We start from the raw sequence: 23,304 nt of genomic DNA, 5'->3' as shown, positions 1-23,304 counted from the left end.
ACCGGGAGCAAGGGCAAGCTGAAGGCTCCTTCCACCAGGGATACAAACACCAGTGCCCGACCTCACTTCTCCAATAACTGGAAATCTCCTTCTTTCGAGTCTCCGCGCTTCCCTCGCTCATCTCACACAAAGGCCGGGTTGCAGCAGCCTTCGTCCTCCCTTCGCTGTCAGCTGCTCCGTAAGCCATTTCCCAGCGAGTTTGCTTCTTGCCTTCACTGCACGCTCAGATGCGTGCTTACGCAACCGCAACCAGCTCATTTTATCACTGACGGACATCAGAGACTCCATTTCTGTAAAAAAGTCTTTTATTTAGATATTGTTCCCTTCCAGAATATGCACCCCAGATATGTATTAGAAGAGGCAGGGGGGGAAGAAGAGGGAAAGGAGCTAGAAGGCAGGCCTTTTTTGTCATTGGAGATCTTGGGAAGACGTCGTCAACTCGGTCTTTTCATCTGTTACTGACTGCACGCCAGTAGAAACTAGAGAGCAGAAAATCTTTGTTGATTCGGTTCTTTTCAGGAGCTGGGCTTCTGCGTGTGAAAAGCCATCGTGCCATAAAAGCATAAAGGCGGGGTAGCTCTCGTGGGTAGCGCTGCATCAGTTTTTTGGTGAAAAGGAACGTACTATTCCTCACAAGTGCCGTTTTAAAACTGCACATCAGCAAAACTCGTGGGTTTTACTTAAACGTACCTAAAACTTTCCTCAAGTTTCCTTCACTAGACCTTGGTTAAGTTCCAATATTAGGTTTACTAGTCTTCAAAAAGAGCAGTCAAATCATAAAGCTTTTTTTCCCAAAAAGGAGCTTATTCTAATAGATACTTTCTCAGAGAAAAGAAAGGAAAGGCATCAAAACTAAGAATTAAAGTATAAAAGAACAAACCTACAGGAGTACTAGGAATACAAACAGGTTGTTTCAACCCATCTTTCTTGAAGGACATACTTTAAAAACCACAGGCCTGGGGCTGGCCTTCCTAGGTAGGAGCGTCCTGTCCTCACTGCCCTCGGGGAGCCCACCACGCTGGGAGGCAGTCCGCGTCTCTGGAATGACTGTCGAAGGCTAAAGAGGGACCTCTGGTGTAATTAGTCCAGTCGGAAAAAAAAAAACAACCCACCCAAATCCACCACTCTATTTGCTGCCTTTAAACTTGCTGCGGTCACCAGCCTGTCTGCAGGAACTGCAGCTCCGCAGAGGGAAAGGAGGCGAGACCACCAGATCCGCTGGTGCCCACTGCTGACCTGCAACAAACGCACCACTTGGTACGGCCGCCTTTTATCATCCTGATACACATTTTAGCCATTAATTTTGCTTCAGATTTTTAATAAAATTCCTCTTGGTCTCCCAGGGCTTTAAAGACACAAACCAAGCACTTTTGGTATTTAGTTTACATCGTAAGTGCTGTGGGGTTTTTTGATTTAGGTTGATTTGGGGGAGGAAAGTGGGCCGAGCGGCCCACTGGTCCTTGTACAGTTGTACTGTATTGCTGCGTATGACTGGTAGGGTTGAAAGACACAGTATCACTGTCACAGTTACAGCAGGAAGAGAAGGCACAGCCAGAATGCAAGAAAGTGAAAGAAAAACCCAAGTCACTTGGATAAAAAGTTTAAATGTTCAGCTTCCAAGCCTCCTGACATCATCATGTAGATTCTAAACCCCAAAGGGTTAATGATCTATTTGATTCAGCCCCTGACTTGCTTTAAGGAGCTTATTCAACAGTTTCTCAAGCTCTCCTGGCCGGCTTCTGTACCGAGCATCCGGCATTTCTTTTTTCCTCTATTTCAGAGGCAACCCAGCATGGAAAGCCCAGTCCCGTTACTGTCTGTTCAGAACCTGGGGAGGGTGCCAAGCCCCCTGCGCACGGGGAGGAGTGGTCCTTCCACGAGGAAAGCTTCAGCAGAAGTCCTTTATGCACAAGCCAAAAAGGGATGGGCCCCAGAGGAACAGTACAAAGCTCTACTGGAAACAAGAGGGGACACAGCAAGGTTGATTTACAGCATTTATATCCCTCTGAACAGAACCCAGCCCCTGCACACGTCTCGTCAGCAAGCTCAGTTGTCCACCTCTTCCTCATCATTTTGCTCTTCTTCCTCCATCCTTTCGTCATCGTCATCATTCTCTTCCTCTCGGCTCTTATCTTGCTCCTCTGAGTCTGCCTTCTTGTCTTTATCTTTCCTTGCTTCTTTCTTTCCTTTCTGTTCACGCCTGTAAACTAAAAAAGAAAAAGAGAGAACACTGAAAAATTGCAAGCCGGCGTTTCCACGCCATGAACAGTACGGTAGCTGAAGTCCAAGGTCCGCTTGCTCTCCAGGCTTGCAAGGGGAGCAGTGAACTCGGAGCAGCAACTCGCCCTATTATTTGAGCTGTGCTGACCAGCTCCAGAGGAAATCGGGTTAAGTTTCAGCAGAAAAATGCTGAAAAGGACGCAGGAGTTCACATTTACAGGCAGCACTTAAGACTTTCCTTAGATAAACACAATAGGGGAGTGATAGCAAATGAGACGTTCTCAGTCCTCGTCAGTTGTGAAACAATGTTATCCCGGTCCTGTTAAGGCGCACATTATTTATTCCCCAGGCAAACTGCAGTGTAGGATGCTGGGCAAAGAGAAGAGAAACAAGACAGGCAAGTAAGTGTTGCTCGTCCAGTGTTTGAGGGAAGCAGGACTTGGTGCTGCTTAGACTCCCTCGACGTGAACCGAGGACGATACCTTCCAGTGATTCTTTCAAAGGGGCTACAAATCGCTGAAACTCCATTTCCTCCATGGCAGAGAGAACATCGCCAGCATTCAGCGTTTTCCTCTTCCCCTTCATGGCGAAGTTATTTGCACTAGTCAAAAACAAGAAGGAAAATAGAGTTAATCGGCACTGTCATCCATTTAGTCTTGTTTATTACAGTCACAAGCACCTTCAAAAGAAAAAAAGCCATCTCCTAAACTTTCAGGGTTTTTTTTAAATCACTCACTAATAGTAGTTTAAGGTACCTTCTTGTTTACTTTGGCTGTTTGTGCTTTCATCTAGTTGCATTGCCTTCCTACAACATTAGCCTTCTGCTTGCGTGGACCTTTTCTACAACCGGGTGGACGGAGGAAGTCCGAACGTTGGCTGTAAGGTGACAACTCCAGAAAGCCGTGCGAGTACTTGACGCCAGAGAAGTGACTGCCCGCACAGCATATTCTCAGCCACCCCAAAGACGTTACTGCGTCCTCTGACCATCTCCAAGGCTGACTGGGTTGGCTCATGCTTGCCCTGCCGCAGCCACGTGGCGCGTAGCTTGGAAAGCGAGCAAAGGGCTCTTGGCTTTGCCAGGAAAAGCCGTGCAGCCATATTCTAAGGCTAACGGCGGTTTGGGACCCCTCCTGTCCCTGGTAAAGCCGTGCAGCCGTATTCTAAGGCTAACGGCGGTTTGGGACCCCTCCTGTCCCTGGTAAAGCCGTGCAGCCGTATTCTAAGGCTAACGGCGGTTTGGGACCCCTCCTGTCCCTGGTAAAGCCGTGCAGCCGTATTCTAAGGCTAACGGCGGTTTGGGACCCCTCCTGTCCCTGGTAAAGCCGTGCAGCCGTATTCTAAGGCTAACGGCGGTTTGGGACCCCTCTTGTCCCTGGTGGGGTTGGGGCATCTCTGTGTACAGAGCCAAGCTGCCTTCCCCGCGGGTTGTTAAGGGCAGTCCAAACCCAACTGCTGCAGTCTGGCAGACGGGGCTACACTAAAGATGGTTTTATTTATGTAAACAGACAATACCGAAACAAACACCGGGAAAAAAATCTCCAGGACAGCCAGCAGAGAGGTGAATTATAAATCAACTGCACCGGTCATCTGATGCGACAAATTCTTACCATGATGTTGCATAGAGCACAAACACGCTTGCCGCTCGAGATATTGCGCTCCGAGCTTCTTTGGAAATATTTACTCCGTCAGGAAGCTGGAAAAACAAATTCAACTTTGATCAGCAGCTGCTATAAATGACTTAAACTTGTATAATTCACGTGTCAGTTCCATCAGGGCATTCAGAGGGCTCAGCACAACTGGAAACTGAATGTTGATCTCAGATGGCACCGCGGAAGCTTCGATGCCAGCTGAAAGCCAACCGCAGTCTGACTGCGTTCCCTCCAACGCGGTAAGCTACGCAGAAGCAAAGTAACTTCTGGATCAGCGGCGGGTCCGGCCGCCACCTCCGGGGCAATTCATCCGGTGACTACCAAATTCCTGACGGGGACCCAGCCCCCTGCCACGTCCAGGTCCAGTCATCGACGTCTCGTGGCTCGGGACCGAGCATGTCGTTACATTAACGACTGGGAATTATTCTAGACTTTTATACGGACCAGGAATTGCTTCTGCTCCCGTTTCGTCCGGGGAGCCGGTGCAGCCGGTCCCACCGCGAGAGCTCCCCCGCCCCTGAACCCCGCTACTCGGGACGCGACTGCCGGCTTTCGCGCTCCGGACCGGGGGACCCCCGGCACCCGGCGGGCCGCACCGAGAGCGCATCTCCTCGCAGGAGGACGCATCGCGGGGGGCAGCCGGCACCGCCGCCCCCCCACCCCGGGAGGGTCCCCCGGGGCCCGGGCACGTTTTGGGCGGCAACGCCGCGGAAGGAGGAAGCCTCCGCGGGCAGCGCTCGCTCCTCCGCAGCCGCCCCCGCTGGCGGTGCCTCCGGGGGCCGCGCTCCGCCCCGCCGCCGCGGCGGGAGGCCCCTCGGGGCCGCCGGGACCGGCACCCACCGCCTCCTTGATGATGCGGGTGATGACGGCGTTGGGCAGGTTCAGGTCCTCCGGTCTCTCCGCCATCCTGGGCCTCCTGCAAGGCAAACGGGGCGTCACCGGGCGCGGGCCGCGTCGGGGGATCCCGGGGGAGCCCGGCCCGGCCCGGCCGTACCTCGCCCGGAGCGGCCGCACCGCAGCGCGCGCTCCGCCGCTGCCCTCTCACCTCTGACCCGTCCCGGCGTGCAGCGCGGCCGCCGTTGCCTGGTGACGGGAAGGCGGCGGGCGGGAGCGGCAGCGGCGGGGCGGCGGCCGGGGCCGTTGGGGCGAGCAGGGGGCGAGGGGAGGCCTGGGGCCGTCGGTGGGAGCCCTGGGGCTGCGCGTGTAGCGGCTGGGAACGGGAGCCGGGGAGGGGGGGGGCAGGCGTAGGCAGTGGTGTACCGGGGTGACTGGGGAGTTGGTGGGAGCCCGAGGGGGTGCAGGGGCAAGGGCGGAGGGTGAGAGCCCCGGGGGGAGCAAGCTGGGGGGAGCCCTGAGGGCAGGGGCTCGGCGCCCCTGACGGCTTCTGGCCTCTCCCGGCAGCGCCGTGGGAGCGGGAGGGCGCACAGCGTGCGTGCGTACCGTCGGCTGAGCCACCGCTGCCCCGCGGGCCCCGGCCCCGCGCCCGGCCCGGACTCCTGTTTATTTGACAAGACTTTATCCCTGCTGATAGCCTGGCAAGGTGGTCAGAGCCAGGGGTGCAAGAAGGGAATAGGTTAATCTGGCGCTGCGTCAGGGGTGATATTTGAAATTGAGAGTAGCGATTGACAGTGCGGCTTTTTTCCACAGAAAGTGCACGTTTTCCAGTAGCAAGGGCAGTGTTACTGTCATGGGGGTAGTTTACAGGCGTTCGTGAGACAAGTTCATAGGTAAAGGTTATTGTTTGTATTAGACGTAATAGTTTGCTGGGGACGGTGTACAGCGTTTTGAGCACACAAAGGTCAGACCCGAAGAAAGGCGTGTGTGCGTGGGAGCTTGATGACTTTTCCGGTTATAGTGATTGGATTAATAAAAACCGTCGCTGCGTGTACAAATCATGTCTCTCGGGTCTCATTTTTAGCACACTTTAATGTATGCGGTTGTTAACTCTGCGGCCGCTTTACGGCTCTCGGAGGCGAGATGCTGCGGTGGGTGTTGCGTTACTTTTTAAGGAAGGCCGTGACTGACCGTAACCCGTCCGTTTGTAACCCTGACAGGCGGTGCTGATGTCGGCTTCTGGACGGGCTGTCGACTTGCTGCTGTCAGGAGAGCCCTCGGGAGCTGCTGCAGCGCGTTTTGTTTTTTCTGTCTTGCCAGAGGGCGAGGTTGTTTTGCACACGCCCGACTTGAGAAGGAAGGGAGGCCGGGCTGGGTTACTGTCTGGCGAGGGGGGTGGGATGGAGCAGGAGCAGGGATGATGCTGGCCCAGAGCCAGGGGTACAGCCCAGCGCTCCCCCGCTCGCCAGCGAAGACTGGGCGCTTACTGTCAGGTTGCGTGTGTCTTCCTGATGCGATGGACCCTCTTCTTTCTTGGATGCTTTGGTCACTAGTAAAATAACAAGTAAGATGGTTTGTGCCTATATTTGTTTTTAATTACAATAGCTGGAGGGTTGAAGTACATCTATTAAAGTATTAATTTGTGTTTTCATGAGGTACAGAAGGACAATACTGTCTCATGCTTTTTGCTTTTCCACTCAGGCCGGCTTAGCCAAGCCACTGCTCGTGTGTCGCTGTATTTATACCTGTGCTACAAAGAGCAATTTTTTTGGTACCAGTGTAAAATGTGACTTGCAGCAGTAAGCTTGACTACTGCAAGTCACGTTTAACATGTTCCGTGTTTTGCATGTGACAGCCAAATGAGGCTAGAAAGCTGCTCTAGTATGAAAGCTCTGGAGCTACAGGATTTAAGGCCAGGTTGTCAGCCTGCCGTGACCTAGGATGTACCCGTACCTGAGGACAACCCATGGTCTGATTCCTCCGCAGTTTCGTTCCGTTAACTTTATTTCGCACTGTATACATCCTCAGCGTTCTGGGTTTTTTTTCTGCTGAGTTAATTTGCACAGATTTTCTGTTTTGCAGAGTATGTAAATAGATGATACCATCTTCCTGCTCTCCCTGCTGGAGTGGTTGCAAAAATGATGACTGCAGACGCGAGCCAGTGGGATGAAGCTATTTGTGGTATGGTTATTTGTCAACATCCACAGTGCTGGGATACGCTACAGAGAACAGAGGAGGGACATCCTTGGATCCGTTTAGGAAACTAAATTTTTAGAGCCTTTTTGGAAAGGGAAGGTAAAGTTATGGTTAAGTTCTGATTTTCACTAAAAAAGGGAAAAGAGCATTCTTACTCTTGCGATAACTGACTTGGAGTCCTGGTGAAGTTAAGGCAGTTTTTGGTTTTCACGTGAGGGAGCTAGTCAAGTTGAACGCTGTTCACAGACACTTAGATTTTTAAAGCTGGAAGTGATCAATAGGTTGCCTAGTCTGACCTGTATAATGGGTGACTTCACCAGAATTTATCTCAGTAGCTTGTTCAAATAAAGTCTCTCTACGGTAAGGTAATTAACTTGGATGGCTGACATCAAGAAAGAGAGAATGTGTTCCTTTCCTCGGCAGGTGGTTTCAATGGCTTGTTGTTAAATTTAGGTGCTCAATTTCCAGCGTGATTTTTTCCTCATGTATATACGTGCATATAACCTCACTCAGTAATGATTTTATTCCACCTGTGGACCCCAGCAACTTGCTTTAGTTAAGTCCTTCCAAGTGAGGTTTGTGTATCAGCTGCCTGGAGCTTGCTTTATATACTCACTGATCGCTTCTTTCTAGTGTGTGCCTGTAGGTGTGATCTCCTGTTTAACCAAGTGATTCATCAGTATTAGACAAATCTTGCAGTCCTACCCTTAAAGGGTTTTCTGCTGGCTGTCAACAAGGACTGGATCACTATGGACAGATAATTAAGGAGAAAGAATGGTTATACGTGCCTTACTAGAATTTCTCAAGATACACAGGACTCTGACCATGTGCCCTCTTCTGTAGCTGGAGAGAGCCCCTTTAACGGCGATTCTGAGCAGCAAAGTGGCTGTTGGGGTTGCAGTAACCTTCATGCCCTTAGAAGGAAGGGTTGAGGCTCTGCAGGTCTCAAGCATGGCTCAGCAAACACTGTGGTGTGAGATGCATTTTTGGCACTTAGGCCCTGGGAACGTGGTCTGCATATAGGAAAAATTGCAGTTGCTCTAAGGTAAATTCTTGTTGTTTGTTTAGCTAGAAATTCTGGCTATTGTTAAATGGAGCCATTGTGGCAGTGCACTCTGTGGTTTGTAATTATCGGATCCTCGGTGTTCATCTTGCATTTGCTTTACTTTTCTTAGATGAACTTCCAACACTGAAAATAGTAAACATCTCCCCCAGCCATTCTTCAAGGAGGTAGATTAGATGTTCCGAGTGTCACAGGACTCATTCCACCTCCGCTGCACCCTCTCTTCTGCGTTCAAGAAAGCTCAGAAGAAGATACTGGTGTCAGGAGAATTACACATCTGTGAGTTTTAAGCCTGCAGTAAGGGTGGGCACTCTGATGATAGCCTGCTTGCTTTTCTCAGAATGTCACAAAAATGCTACATTTATGGTCCAGCTGCAGTGGACACAGAGTTTACCAAGCGGTGTTTGTACTGGGCAGAACGCACCGTTAGTACAGATGGGTTTGAATCTTGTTTAACTTTACTTCTGTGAAAATGATACTTCAGTATCATCATGGCCAAATAACAACAACAATAATAATAATAAAAAAAAGTACAGATCATTCCTGTATAGAGCAGTCATTGTGGAACACCTATATTGTTTCCATCATTCTGGAAGACGTATTACGATAGGTGCGATGCGAGTCCTGTAATAAAGAGGCTGTTACTGCAATAGATTAACCTCTTCCTCTTCTAAAAACGGGGGAGGAAGCATGCCAGAAGGTGGTGCATGCCAGAAGGTGGTACATGCCAGAAGGTGCTGATGTTCTGATCTGCAAAACCCTCACTCTGGGCACGGAAAACAACCCTGTTGGGTCTGCTGGGAATGCTCTCGGGTTACAAGATTAAATGCAGACATAAGGCTCTGTGAGGTCCTGAGCCTGCAAATCGTAAGTTCCTAACCCCTGCAGGCCTGTGCGTCACTTCACACCTCTTCCCCCTCATTAGTGCTAACTGGATCCACCCTAAGCTGCTACTGAGAGCAAGTTGTCACTGAAGATGAGTCAGAGGGGACAGCGAAGTGCTCAAGGCCAGTTACGTGCATGCCCTGTTAGCTATCAGTGTTTGTAACAAAACGGGAAGAGACCGAATGTTCCAAAGCTGAAGGCAGGGACACAGCTCAGACTGGAGTGGCTTCTGTTGGCGTGGGATGTTGTTACAGGTGTTTGCATTTGCTAGTTTAAATTTGTCCGGGAGACTGTCCATGGCTGCTCTGCTTTTTTTTTTTTTTTTGGTTATAGAAGAATGAATTTTAAACACTCAACAGTATCCTTGTTAAAAGGAAATAAGCTTTTATTTTCTCATTATATTTTCTAAATTTTCAAGTGCATCTGTCTTCAAACTTAGCTCTAATATCTGGAATCATTCCCTCTTTCCTTTCCCAAAAGACAAAACAGGCACTGCAACGAGGAGCCCCGTTCCCAGTGGAGTGCGCTACCGTGTGCATGTCACTTGCACTCTTCCTACCTCAGGTCTTCTAAGGTTAGATCATCTCTGACAAAGGCCTCCAAATACAGCAGTTTCATCCTCAAAACATCTTCCTGGGATCCTTTTTTACCATAAACTAATTCAGCAGTTTTGACTATCAAAAAATTGCCAGCCTAAATTTCTACTGGTTGAGTGGACTTTCCTATCTGACCTAAGAAAGATATTTGACAAATTATGTGTACCAGTTAAGGAGCTATTTTCAGCTGCGTGGACCGACTATTACGTTAATGCTAACTTTGTTAATTCACTTTGGAAAGCGCTTTGAAAAGGAAACCTGTAGGGTAACCTCTGATTTGCCTTTCATACTGTTCATTTGAATTTGTTTCGCCATGAATCTTGCTTCTATTTGTATTGCGGTTCAGAAAGACCTATTTTTCCAGGCCTGAACTCTGCAGCAGTGTCAGACATTATCTCACCTGGACAGATGAACCTCTTGCTCTTTAATAACATTGTAAAAGTGAGTGCTTTCAGCTTGGGGGGAGGGGAATGCCTTTCTGACCACAGATAATATAATCGTTGTGAAACAATACATGCAATAATCAGGCTATGCTCTGCTAATTGATTCAGAATGCAAATTAATCCACAGAGGTGGCTTAAAGTGGCCACATCAAGGCTGAACTAACGGTGTGCCGCCACCCAAATGGGATCCAACTCCTTCCGTGGCTGCAAAAGGTACAGTAAAGTCGAGTTGACCCTATTGTAGTGGAAAGTCCTTGAACTGAAAATTGTTAGGGGCTGGACAACTATTTTGGGAAAATGTCTCATGTGCCTGCTCTATTCTTGTGTTCTCCCCTAGGCATCACCTTCTGACCGCTGTCAGAAACAGGATACTGAGCTACACAGACCTTTGTCTGACCCAGTATGTCTGCTTCTATTTTCTTAAATATTCTTGAATTCTATTAGGAAAAGGTTCTTCACTGAGAGGGTGGTCACTCCCTGGAATAGGCTCCCCAGGGAAGTGGTCGCGGCACCAAGCCTGTCAGAGTTCAAGGAGCGTCTGGACGATGCTCTTAGTCACATGGTTTAATTTTAGGTAGTCCTGGGAGGAGCAGGGAGTTGGAGTCAATGATCCTTATGGGTCGCTTCCAACTTGAGAGATTCTATGATTCTGTGTGCCCGCTCCCATGCTTGGGCAAAAGGGATGGGTCAGGGTCATACAGTTAGGGGAGAGAAAGAAGGCAGCTGCCCTTTCAGCAGCAGCCGTCAATTAAATTAGCTTAATCTGAACATGGGAGTGTAGGAGAGCTTTGGTACGTTTTACTTTGCGTTTGTGCAGGCTAGAAGTGGGGCTTCACCGGATGACGAAGGAGATCTCTGCCAACAAAAAGGGCAACGTACCCATTTCCATTGTGCCGTTTCTGGCATTTGATCTCTGTCTCCCCCCACCACATGCCCTGGCCAATTCAGTTTGCTATGCCAATGCCAGAAACACTTCATTTTCTATGAAATTAATGAGCTAAACTGCCTCACTGAGGGGTTGAATAGTGCCAGGCTCTGGGTGAAGCTCTGGAAAGAAGAGCCCAGGTGCATGGTGTCAGCTAGCTGATAGAGCAGCTCAACTATTTCATGTAGATGTAGCTTCAGACTGTGTACACAATTCAGCTCAGGTGACAGGCAATAACTTTTTAAGCTGTTTTAACTTAATTACTTTTGTCTATGTGACCATACGAAGGCCAAAATCATAATTCCCAAGAGATTTTTTGCTATATTGAAACCTATCTCTTTTATGAGAAGTGTCACTAAAATTTTTGAAGACCTAGCTTGAATATTGTATTATTTTTATTGCATTAAAATAAATCAGCAACGGCTTAATACTTAGCATTTGTCAAAATCCAGTAATCCACAGCAGCACTGCAGGCTCAGAAAAGCGTACCTCTTGAAGTGTCTAATTGTACCCTATCTGTACGCGAGCTTTGAGTGTTTCATTTTCCTGAGATAGCTGCTTCTAAGCAGGGTTACTGTTCAGACAGTGGAAATCTGGTTGTTAAGTTGGTCCCAAATAGACATAAAAAATACCAAAAGCCTGGACTTTTGTCCAGGAAGCAGTGTCAGAGTAAGTAACGTATACAGAGGGAACAGCTACTCCAACAGCGGAGTGCTGGATCCCAGCCCTGTGCGCAAGGCAGCAGGGGCTGAGAGCAGAGACTCGGCATCGCAAACCCAGAGATCAGGTAGCCCCAACGTCTGCACAAGAGTTTTGAAGTGGCAGCAGCTGCTCCAGTGACCTGTGGGACTAGGTAACCCTTGTCCGGGATTGCTATACCTCACCACTTGCTGTTGAAGTTTTTGCTGTACTTCCACTGTATTTATTTTTTCTGCGTATGTTTCTGCTTGACCTAGGTTGCCTTCTTGATCAGATGTAATGGGCCCTAGGGCTGCTGCAGAAGGAGAACTGGATGTTCAGATCAGACATCCTCGAAGAGACCTGGAATGTCTCATGGTGCTACTCTTTGCTAGTGTAATCGAGGGTTCAGAGCGCGTGGGGAAGAATTGTGCTGTGAGTTTACGTAGTGCTGTAATTTGCTGTGCTTTTATTCAGGTTAAAGCCTGTAAGGCAGGTATGTGTTAAACACCTGGCCTGTGAAAGTCCCACTGCCTTAAAGAAATGCAAAGCCAAGGACAAAGCCTTGACGTGGTTAGATTGTGAGGTGTTTGTGTAATGTTCCTAAATTAAGTGTGTGCCCAGCCTACTGTTATTCTGCAGACAATGGCAAAAGGAAAAAAAAAAGGAGAAAAAAATAGTTTATTGGGACCCACTGGTGCTATGTATCTCCTCTCAGCCTTCTGAGAGTGAATTAGGCTGTGCCGTGTTCCTGAGGATAACCCACGGGTTGCTCTGATTGCCAGTATCCTCTATAGCTGCTGTTTCCTCACCATGAAGGGTGACAGTGGGAGGCTCTGCCAGCCCCTATAGGAGATGTTTTGTACAGGACGTTTCTGGAGTGATCAGGAAGGATTGCTGTGCTTCAGAGGGATCCCTTCCGAATTAACCTAGGATGTCTCCCTTACCAGCCGCAGGGCAGGCGAGGGAAGATGCCAGGCAGTTTCTGCAGCCTCAGAGTGTTCAAGACGGGCGAAGATCTTTGAGAACTGAAAATAAAAGAAGAGCTGCTTGTTCTCCCACCCGTTTCTCTGCTGTGTACTGTCTCGTGGAGAGGAGCTGGTTTATGGAGTAGCTCTAATACAAATCACAGCCTAGTCATAGCTGCCTTAGTCTGAACAGTTTCAGCCACAGTTTAGCCTTAGCAATAGAAAGGGGCGAGGGACAAGATGAACTGTTTTCAGAGTTCAGCAAGCTTGGCCCTGCTAAAAGATGGGCGCAGGAAGAAGTAGTTGTGCATGCTGGCTGTTCTGTGCTCTGCATTCCTTGTAACAGCTCCTGCTCACGTGGAATTTGTTACAGATCCTTTGCCTGCCCTACAAGTACTTGCTGTGCTTTAAGCCACAGGCATCCTGAGTTCTTATGGCAACACCTCACCAGTGCAGAGGCCAAGAATCACTGTGGGTTAGTCCCTTTGCATGTTCAGACTGTTAATTTTTTGGGGAAGGGGCAGAGAGAGAGATTTAGAAAAGGGACCAGCCAAAAAAGTTTGTTACCCAAAGCTGTGGGTGAAAAATGCCAAACATGTCAAGTCCTATAAAGATGCAAAGACAAGGTTCTTGTAAAACTCTGGACATCGCAGAGACTCTGATAGCTCAGCAAAGCGGCAGTGCTGAGCTGAGTGCAGTGTTGGGATCCCGTGCTGGCTGGGGGAGACGCTGCAGAAGGGGATGGACGGCTTTGCGCACTGGGGAGTGGGCAGGAGCAGCCCACGAGGCACTTGCTAACATTGGGTCAATGCTAGTTTAATCCCCAGTGCCGCGTTCGCTCCCTGCTGGGAGGTGCAGTTTTGCAGGAGCGTGGAGTCCCAACACCATCTGCCTTGAAAGCCTGCCTGCGCTGTGAGCAGACGGAGCTGCAGTTTGGCAAAGGCAGCAGGAAGGACCACGCTGGGATGCGGTGTGGGTGTTGCTGGGATGCGGTGTGGGTGTTGCTGGGATGCGGTGTGGGTGTTGCTGGGATGCGGTGTGGGTGTTGCTGTGGGTGCCGCGTCTGGCTCACAGATTTGGGCTCTAACAGGACGTGCAGACTCAGGGATGTGAGCAGAGAAGGTGCGGTGTTTCTAAAGATACCCTTGCAGCAGGGGAAACCTTTCTTGGGTCCCAGATTGGAAAAGGATTTAGTAATCAGCCAGTCTGCATCTCTGTTGGGTTCCTCACTGGCATTTTTCAGGGGATGATTGAGCTGTGCTTGCTGCAGAGGTGGTGTCGGGGACAGGAGCACCCCAGCTGTGCCCTGTACTCGATGCTTGCTGTAGACCCTGGGGGAGAGGGGGCTGCAGCAATCCCACCGCTGGGAAAGCGCTGAGGTTTGTGTGTCTGCCCTGTGTGGCAGACTTTGCTAATCCCAGAAATCTGCCCTCAGGATTGCCCAGAAATATCCCAAACCCTTTCTGTTCCAATCCTCTTACCCTCTGGGAAGCCAGGTAATTTTTCCCAGTCTGATTTAGTTTCTTTAGTTTCAAATCCAGCTTCAACCTTGTGGGTTTTCTGTGTGTGTATGTTACCCTTTTGCCTGGAATAGCTGTCTAAGCACGTGTTTGGATTTGAATATCCAGCCAAAGGCAGATCCTAGTGCTGGCAAACTGAAATTTGTGACGGAGAACTGTGTTAAATTTTAAAAGAAAGTCATTAACTCCCAGGCCAACCAGCTGAATGTGCAGTTTGCTGGAGACTCTATTAGAAATGCAGGTTAAGGTCAGTCCCCAGGGGTTTGAATGTTAAGAGGGAAGTTAGAAAGAGTCGGTACCTCGCTGTTGGGAGCCAGTAGAGAAAGGAGCCGTTGCACGCGCCACCACCACCATCTCTTCTGGCACGCAATTTAATTTGTAACTTCCTAGTACTGGAGCTCTGCTCTCTTGGGACATTTGTATACTGGTTTTTTTCCCCCTCCTTTACAGTGGTGCCAAGGTCAAAGGCTCGTGGCAGCTAAATCACACCTTGAGCGCGGGACGCTGGTGCTTGGACATTGCTGGAGAGAGTGACCGTCCCGCGTGGGAGTCATGGAGCATCTGGGAGAGCCAGGGCTCACGCGTGAGTGCTCAGATGATTTCTCCGCTTAGTTTGCAGTGCTGCTCTGTCTCCTGGGTGAAGGATGGATTATGACTGTGCAGGTGCCTGGTTATCACCACTGAACCAGATCCTGGCACTTGGAGGAGGTGAGGGACTGTATCTCTCACGTGCCCTTTATGGGGTGTTGGAGATGCCCAGCTCCTTGTGGGATCATGTTTGATCTCGGGGCTCTCTGCTAGCGCCTTGCGCTGCAGGACAGAGCAGACTTGAATCCGCTGGGTTTGAGAGTTAGGAGTGATTTTTGCAGACAGTGAGCCTCAAGCCCTCTGGGAGGAGGGTGTGGGGGACTCTGATGGCCTTGGAGTCCCGGAGTCCCACAGAGACTCTTCTTTACCTTTACTATTTTTTTTTTTTTTATTATTTTGAAAACCCCTATCTCATGGGATTCTTTTACCCAAACCTGTGAGACTGCCTGCTTTGGATAGAGAGAGTGCATTTTGTTACTGTCCTGTTTGTCTTTCCTTTTGCCTCTTAAAAGCATTTTGCAATAAAGACATGGAGAGGGGAGGCTTTGTGTGAGCCTGGGGAGCTCCTAGGAGACAAGGTGGCGTGTAAAACACCTCTCACCACTGGCTGCATGTGCCAGGGAGAGCCGCAGGCTTGGCAGTGCCGGAGGGGAACAGCACAAGCCGTAGTCTCGATGCTATTGTGGGGACGTGCGGTGAAGGAGACAAGGACGTGGCAAGGCTGGGCTGGTACACACTCTGCTTGCATTAACAGCGGTTCAGGGTACCTGGGACTGCAGAGTGGATCGTTTGCTTGTTCCCTCAGTAGGACTGCTTGGTGTTGCGTGTCCTGTGGGTTGAGATGTGCTGTGCTGGTCATTGATAGCTGGGGATGCTGTGCACTGAAACGTGCAATCCCAGACTGTATTTTTTTTTTCAGGGGCAAGTAAATTTCCTGGGATAAAGCTTTAATTTTGATGGGTGGCAGATGGAGATCACTGGGAATGTCAACAAATGGATTCAGCTGAACAAATGAGGGGAAGAGTTTTTGATAAGCCTGAAGGAAGGAACATTTTGAAGTGACTTAGAAATTACCCTGTATCCCTTAGCAGTGCCCATCCCACCTGTGTGCTGGTTCCCAATTGTCCAGGACAGTGCTCTGACACCATTTACCTGTGTCTGTGGTGCTCAGGCATCAACAGAGCTTCTGGGGGATGTGGCGAGGGATAGATGGATGTTGGGGACAGTGGCAGGGTCCTTCTTCAACCCTCCTGTCCAGGAGGTGACAGCAGCACTGACTGTGACCCCAGGCAGTCCGGGGCCTCTCTTCTGGGGACCTCCATCTGTGATCTTGCTGTTAGACACAGCCGTAAGAGAGGGGTTTTGAGCCTCTCTGAGGTTTCTCTGCAGACCCCGGGGCTGGGATGATGAGGGGTCCCCAGACGCTCCCTGTGGGGAGGAAGGGAGAGCTCTTGTAATATTCTGTAATATAAATACATGTGACTCAGTTCCTCTCCCGGGTTCGTTGCCAGTGCTGCCTGTGAGGACAGGGGATGAAGGTGAGGACGGGATGAAGGGGTTCATCCCCTCCTCAGCTCTGTGTCCAGGGCCCTCTTGCATGTCAGCAGATGTGGCTGGGATGTGGAAGAGGATGTGACACCTCCAGTTTCAGCTCGCTACAATTTGGATGAGCTCTGATGTTGGTGAGCTCTGCTGGAGCTGAAGGCTTCACTGCTGGGAAAAGCCAGGCTTGCTCCACTGGCTGTACCCATGTCTGCAAGGAGAGCACAGAGCAGGCCACGGGGACGTGTTTCTAAATGCCGGGGTGCAAATATCTCCTTGGGCAGCTGGGACAGGGAACTGCAGGATGCCGTGGCATAGGCTGCGTGCTTGGCCAGGTCGTCTCTCCGCTGGAGAGCGTGCATGTGGTGCAGGGATGTACTCCTGGCTGCTGGCAAAGGACCCATTTCCCCTCTGGGGCTCCGTGTTCCTCTCCTTGTGTTTCTGGGTTTTGTCGACTGCATTAATCCCTACCTCACACAAAGCAGCTATGCCAGATGTGGGAGGCCAGGTACTTGTTACGGGCAGAGATGCTTTTATCACAGAGCCCCAAGAGCTGGAGCAGCCTTTCCTCTCCTGTGTCCACCATGCCCCACCAGACCTCGCCCTGAGCTTGCTGCTTTGAGTGCCTGTTGGAGAGGCAGGAGCCAACAGCACTGGCTTCCCCATCTGCCCGTGGGTTACTGGGTCCTGAACGATCCAGAAGCTCTGGAGGCTGCAGGGTAGCACTGGGAGCTATGGGGCCACCAGGCAGCCAAAAGAGTTTAGTTGGTGGCCCAGGCTTGCAGGGTCTGGACCAGTGTCACCAGGCTGCATCTTCTGCTCGCCTCCCACGCCTCTGACATTGTCAGCCTCGCTGGGAAATGGGGATCCATCTTTCCCCGGTACTCAAATCCAGCAGTATTGTGAGAAAAGACAGATGTGTTGGAGCTGCTGAGAAACCAGGGGTTGTGGGAGCTCCTGGTGCTCTGGCTCTGTTTGTCCCACTGGTGTTTGTACTTGTCGAAATGCGCTGCTTGTGCATCCTCTGCATTTTGATTAGGGCAGCAAAGGCTGCTACGGTGCTAAACAGACAAGCAGCAATTAAAGAATAAATCACGTCTTTGTTAGGGGCCCTCTCTTTACCCCACCCTGAACTCTCGATCCCTGCGGCTGGAGACAGCGGGAGGTGATGGGGGGGCAGAGCTGGAGCCCGCTGTGCTCCCAGCCATCGCTGCTGAAAGGCTGAGCAGCAGGAGGGCTGCTCAGCTGTGCCGACAGCTCTCACCCACGGTTGTGCCTGGTGCCTCTTCCCCTGGGCTGTGCAGTCCCCGGGGTGCAGGAGGCTCCAGCAATGCAGCGTCCATGGGGATGGATCTGGGTGCTTCTCTGAGCAGGAAGGCAACTCTCGCAGCCCGAGTGGCCTCAGCTCTGGGCCTTTTTTGCTCCACCGATCGCTGAGATGCATATCATACAGCTCACATCCCGGCTCGTGCCTCGCTGCCGTGCTGTGTGGAGAAGGGATAAGGAGGCACCTGGCCCCTTTCCACCACGGGGCAGGAGCTTTGCGTGGGAGCTGCTAGCGGAAAGTCCTGGTAGGCCTTCACAGGCTCTAAATACCTTAGGAGGCAAGTAAAACAGCAAGGGGCATTAGCTGGCTGCTTGGCTGGGTGCCTTCTCAAGGCCCCTGTGGGTTGCCAAGGTTAGGGCTGAGCACTGCGGGGGGGCAGGCAGCCCAAACAAAGCTGTGCTCTTTGTCTGGAGGCCTTCGGAGACTGCCGGGTCATTATTTGTCTCTTCCCCGACGCCCAAAGGGGCTGCGATTTATGGCAGGGATACAATAGGTGTCTGTTGGCAGTGATGGATTGGGTTGTCCAGAGAGCATCCCTCCTTCCTTCCCTCCCTTGCTCACTCTGTGTCCCTTCTGTTGCTTTTTCTGCAGTTTCAGGCAGTTTTGCTGGTGTAAATTCAGCTGAATCAAGCCAGTGCACCTGCCAGAGAATAAGCCAAACTTTGGGGGAAAAGGCAGCTTTTCTAGCAAGCAGACAGCCTTTCCAAGTTGCCTGCCTCTCTGCGCCAGGACCCTTTGGCTAGCGGCTGTGAAGATGGAGCTGGGGGGATATTTTGGGTACCTGAAGGCATTGGGCAGTGTGCGCTAGGTGCTCTACGTCCTGGTACACACTGCCACGTCATGGGGCTGAGTAGCCCGTCCTGGCTCCGGAGGGCTCAATCTTGCATCAAAATCACAGGTCAGACTCTTTTGCTTTTATGGATGGTGTGTGTGTGGCATGGCTCCGTCATGGAATGAGGGACGCTGCTCTGCTCCGCTGCCCTCACGGGGGAATTAGCCTGTGACTCCGCAGCTTGGGCTGTGTTTGCACTGGGTCTGCATAAAGGCAACCTAAGACACTTGTGCTGCACTAATCCTGCACTGCTCATCTCTGTGGAAGAAGCCTGGGCGGGTGTTTCTGATCCTGAAGAGTTACTGGGCCATGCAGGTTCCTCTGCTCTGTGCTGTGGCTGGGAGATCTCTCCATCAAGGCTCCCATTTCTGGGTCTGTGTGCTTTTGTCTCTGTCAGCATGGGATCCCGCGGCAGGTTCCCGGGCGGTGGTTTGATGGCTGTGAGCGAGGAGGGGCAGACCGGGGCTGGTGTGCCATCTGCAGGGTGCTGGCCACAAGGAAACCATCCAATTCCTCCTTGTGAGGAACCTCCCTGCTGCTCTGAGCCCGAGCACATCAGCAGGTTGTGGGCTGGGAGCTGGATCTGAGTCAGAGCCTTGCAAGGCTGTCCTGAACACCCAGCAGTGGCAGGGCAGCATCTCTAATGTCCTGGAGAGCTACTTACAGACTAATGAAGCCCTGATGGGGCTGGTCGTCTGTTTTAAATATAATAAAATATAACAGTGCTGAGCAGAGCCTCTGGGATGCACTTGGCGCGTGGCATGTAAAGGGCCATGGCCCAGGCTGCAGCTGAGACGCGTGCCGGGGTGACTCCCTCTGAACATGGGTCTGTGTTCTGCTGTGACACTGGATCTAGTGAATCGCCATCACTCCTCTCCTTTCTGCACACAGGCAGGGCTGGGCAGTGGGGCGATGGTGTGGGACAGATGTGCCACGCTGCCAGCACGTGCCACGTTTGCGCAGAGCTGGCCAGGGGAAGCTCAGTGCAGAAGACCTGGCAGTGTGGTATTCTGGGGAAGGCTGGGGCAAGGTGGAGACGTACCCTTGTGGCAGGTAAAACCAAGGGTACTGCAGAGCCTGTGATGTCCCCCAGCTCCCCGTCTTGCTGTGTCCTGTTCTCATCTTCTCTTTTCTCTGGCAGGGACAGGGCAGAGTCCCTGGTTACTGGAGCTGCAGCATCTGCCAACCCTGACGAAGGGGCAATGCGGGGCTGTACAATCCTCCCTGCAGAAGCAGAGGGGACCATCGGGGAGCAGGAGGAAGATCAGCCATGCACGAGTGAAGGGGAAAGGTAAGTGATGGGGGCGTGAGAGGGGCTGTGGGCCAGCCGGGGGCTCAGCCCTGGCCAGGAGTGTGTGGAGGGGCAACCATGGGGAGGAATGGTTGGGGTGCGTGTCCAGCACCCTGGACTTTACAGGAGATCTTGTCCTTTTCCGTCCCAGAGAGGTCAATGTATTTAGTATTACTTCAGCTGGGCGCGGGCTGGGAAATGGAGGTGCCTGCACAGCACTGACAGCAGCCATCCACACTGGCAGCACGTCTGCTTGGAGCCTGTGCTGGGCTGCACCCTTGTCTCTCCTGACCTTCACTTGTCAGGGCTGAGCTCTCCCATTGCTCACCTCTGCCTGGGCCCAGGGCAGCAGGACCTGTGAATTGGCCGCTCTCACCCAGAAAGCCCCTACAGGGCTGATCCAGGCTCACCACAGGCCCCCCACGCTGTTGTGGACTCTCTGGCCTCACAGCAGTGCCACGAGGAACCGAACTCATTGAGCGTGGCATTTCCTGCAGCATGGGGTGGTGTGGGAGCAGGTCCACTCTGCTGGGGACTCTGCTGGAGATCAGTCCCCCGTGGGGTCCTGCACCATAGGGAGCAGGGCTGCACGGATCCGTGGGTGGGAAGCAGAGAGTTCTGGGATAGCCCAGCCTCTGGGGAGGGTTTTTTTCAGAGAAACCATCTCCATCATTCCTCCACACTCTCCAGAGCTTGTGCTCGGCTCTGGGTGCCTCCTGGTAAGCTGTGGCACAGTGTCGGGAGCTGGGTGCATTGCCAGTTCCCAGGTGATGGAAAGGGCTGCTCTGGGGTCTTGCGGAGTGACCCCATGAGCCTGAGGGGCTGCATGCCTCTTTCCTTGTCATATGAGAGCCAAGCAGGTAACCCATGCCCTGCCATCCCTCCCTTTCTTGGCTCACCCTCACAGACAAAATTCTCCTGCACCCTTTCCTTGCCTGCAATAATTTCCCCAAAGTGCTGTGAATGCTCCGGCGGGACAGTTCCCTGAACAGCTGAGCATGTGCTAGCAAACCCGATGGCACTAACAGTCACGGGGATTACTTACAGCCTGGCACACTGCAGAGGAGAGGAAACATTGCAAGGTTTTCCCCTTTTCCCAGGAGCTCGTTCCTGCTGCGTCAGCAGGGTGGCCGTGGGACGGTGCTGGCGTGGGTCTCGGGTCCGCAGGGGAGGTCAGAGCGCTGCCCGCATCCTTGCACATGGCTGAGGCGCGGGGCTCGGGGCTGTTTGCTCAGACAGGTGCGGTCCCCGTTCAAATCCGCGGGGCCAATGGGAGCCGCGCCGTTCAAACGTGTGGCGGTTGGATGCGTGTCCCATGGAAACCCGGCTGCACGGCTGCCTGTCACTCCCTGCTTAAACGGCTGCCTGGTTTTCCCGGGCTAGGCAGGGAGGGCTCCAATTACTGGCTAATTAGAGGTGTCCTGCCATGGAGCCTGGCAATGTCCACAGAGTCTCGCTCTGCACCCGCCAGGCTGGCCCCCTGGGAGCTTCTTTCTACCTCACCACGTTCGGTAAGCGTTGAGCCTGCAGCTCCAGGGAGCGGGGGGTGCACGCGGTGCCCAGGGGATATGGCCGTGGCCCTGGCTGGTGCGGCATGGGGAGCCACAGCAGGTCATGGCCAAAGCCCGGCGCGGTAGGAACGGGCTGGAGAGCTGCTCCCCGAAGGCATTAACTCTGAGCGGCAGCCTGCTCGCTTCTGCCTCGCTGAGCCGGAATAATATGTGGCTCCATCAAGCTGGCGAACCGGGGAGCGCCCTGAAACCAAGCTGCAGCTGCTGAGGCGTGCTGCAGCACTCAGCCAGATGCCGAATACCTGGGTCATTTTGCCCCCTGGATGGGCACGAGCTGGGATTGCTGCGTAGGGCTGGCCAGAGCTGTGGCCCCCATTAGGGCAGAGCCCCAATTTCCTTCTTTGCTCTTTGTGGGTCTTTCTGTGGCTGCCTCAGTTTTGCTGCATGGGCTTGAAGAAGCCCATGGGCAGCGGTGGCTTGGATCTGCAGGCTGGAGCCGGCCAGCAATGGCTGGGCTACGAGCCCTGTATACCCACACTGCGAGCAGGTGAATTTGGCAGCAAATGTCACGGCTGTTGCTTGTGGTGTGTGATGGCTTGTCAGCAGCCGTCTTACGCAGAGGGAAGCTGGGTGCCCTTCCCGGGTGCCACTTTTTAAGCAGCAGTTTTCTTTCAAAGCTTCTGCTTGTTTTAGTGAGCAGGGCAGGCAATCATGCAACACGCTGTTAAAGAGGCTGCAGGGAAGCAGAGAGGGTTACATGAGTGGAGCAGGGTGTCCCTTCCCTGGGCAGCCAGGGGTGCTGATCCTTCCCTCTTTTGGCTTGTAAGCATCAAACCACTGAGGACAGGCTGGGAGCTAAATTCCTCCTGTCTTTGTCTATAGGACTTATGCATGCCAAATAATGTGAGTTTTGTGGTGCCTCTTGGCTCTGTAACCAAGTCCGGGCCAAGCATCATCTCTGCAGCTGCAGCTCCCTTCATGGGCTGACCATCGCTGGCGAGACGTGGCGTTGCGTGCTCTGAGCAGGAGAGCAGTGGCAGGACAGGGCCAGCACTACCCTCTCCACGTGGGTGACCAAGGGTCTTCAAAAGGGCTGGTGCTAGGGCCGGAGGTTGTAGATGGTGATCTCGGGGTGCTCTGCCTTGTGCCCATGGGGACCTCCCGCCCAGGCAGTTATCTGACACTGCTTTCCTCTGGTAAGAATTCTCCCTGGTGTGTGCATCGATGGTTCTTGGCTGTCCCAGCCAGGGCAAAACCTGCATTTTTTCTACAACAAAACAGAAAAGCCTTTAAGGAGCAGAAACCAAAATTTTCCATTTGTCAGAGATCATCAGTAAGGAACAGATTTTCCTGCCTGCTAGGTCTGCTCCCAAAGGACAACATTCACGTGTCCCCTCCTTTAGCCTGGCAAACTTCTCTCATGGGTGGGAACCTGTTTGATTACCATCTTGTGCTTGTTCATACCTGTTTTTTTCCCTGTTCTCCTTGTGCCAGCTTTGTTCATCAGCTTGAATTGCCTCTCTGGGCCTGTGGGGTCCAGATGGACAGGGCCTGGGCTCCCTCTCTGCTGCAGCCCTGCGAGCCTGGCTGAGCCCTGCTCTCTGTGATGGGGTGTGCACCCAGCAGCTCCTGTTGTGAGATGAGCTGTCTGCTCTTTTGCCTCCCTCTGGCCTTTCTCTGCACCTATTTTCATCTCTAATAACCTTTATTGAGCACAGGTGACCTGGACAAGCTGTGTCAGGGCCTCTCTGCTGAAGCTGTTTCACTTAGTTCATGTTAGGGATGTATCAAAAGAGATGAGCCCAGGGGATGATGTTTCTCTGACCCTCTGCTCTTGGAGCGAGGTGGAAATGCAGCCCAAGAACTTGCCTTGACAGGGGTTGTGTTTCTGCCCGCCCAGGTCTGGAGGAAGGTTACTGCTCCGTGCATCTGAGAAAATGCGACTGCTGCCACTGAGCCGGTCTGTCCAAGAGCAGACGTTGGTACAGCAAATCCCTTCCACCACCTCAGGCTGGATCCGCTCTTTCCGACAGCAGCTTCCCTCTCTGATCCCGGCCCCATACAAGCACTGGAATTGCTACAAAGCCAACGAGTGCTTCCCTGGCATGAGCAGGCTGGGACCCCTTTGGGGTCAGACTCGCTGGCTGGGGTGTGCTAGGGTGTGCGATTTGTCCCTTCATGTGCTTTGGAGATGCTTGGGAGCAAATGCACTGAGAGAGAAATGTCATCTGTTCCT

General features: G+C 52.1%; 2 protein-coding genes across 3 annotated transcripts in view; one reads left to right on the top strand and one right to left on the bottom strand.

The window, feature by feature from the left end:
• Positions 1-1,981: 1,981 nt before the first annotated feature.
• On the bottom strand, positions 1,982-4,913 carry POLE3 (DNA polymerase epsilon 3, accessory subunit). 2 transcript variants are annotated; one of them, XM_076355204.1, is made up of 5 exons: positions 4,864-4,913; positions 4,710-4,785; positions 3,828-3,913; positions 2,703-2,821; positions 1,982-2,207 (listed from the first exon to the last, which is right to left on the bottom strand). In XM_076355204.1, exons 2-5 carry the CDS (start codon positions 4,773-4,775, stop codon positions 2,047-2,049), a joined length of 432 nt encoding a protein of 143 aa, XP_076211319.1. In that variant the 5' UTR covers positions 4,776-4,785; positions 4,864-4,913; the 3' UTR covers positions 1,982-2,046. The 2 variants fall into 2 exon arrangements, with proteins under 2 accessions (XP_076211319.1, XP_076211321.1); XM_076355206.1 differs by lacking the exon at positions 4,864-4,913 and having other exon boundaries at positions 4,710-4,838.
• Positions 4,914-11,815: 6,902 nt separating this feature from the next.
• RGS3 (regulator of G protein signaling 3) overlaps positions 11,816-23,304 on the top strand; it is a 90,398-nt gene continuing 78,909 nt past the window's right edge. The window contains exons 1-3 of the mRNA XM_076355342.1: positions 11,816-11,924; positions 14,428-14,560; positions 19,408-19,557. Coding sequence (XP_076211457.1) covers positions 14,530-14,560; positions 19,408-19,557 — 181 coding nt within the window. The 5' untranslated portion in view covers positions 11,816-11,924; positions 14,428-14,529. The remainder of the gene's footprint in view (positions 11,925-14,427; positions 14,561-19,407; positions 19,558-23,304) is intronic.

Source organism: Aptenodytes patagonicus, chromosome 18 (genome assembly GCF_965638725.1).
Source record: "Aptenodytes patagonicus chromosome 18, bAptPat1.pri.cur, whole genome shotgun sequence".
Lineage (NCBI taxonomy): Eukaryota > Metazoa > Chordata > Aves > Sphenisciformes > Spheniscidae > Aptenodytes > Aptenodytes patagonicus.
This window is presented reverse-complemented; position numbering and strand designations above follow the sequence as displayed.

What these genes read in the sequence shown, in the direction of transcription:
- POLE3 (XM_076355204.1), bottom strand. Translation starts at nt 4,775, where the DNA reads ATGGCGGAGAGACCGGAGGACCTGAACCTGCCCAACGCCGTCATCACC. An exon ending in GTGCTCTATGCAACATCATG is followed by an intron (nt 2,822 to 3,827) that starts GTAAGAATTTGT and finishes GTTTTTGACTAG; the next exon opens with TGCAAATAACTTCGCCATGA. An exon ending in TTTGAAAGAATCACTGGAAG is followed by an intron (nt 2,208 to 2,702) that starts GTATCGTCCTCG and finishes TTTCTTTTTTAG; the next exon opens with TTTACAGGCGTGAACAGAAA.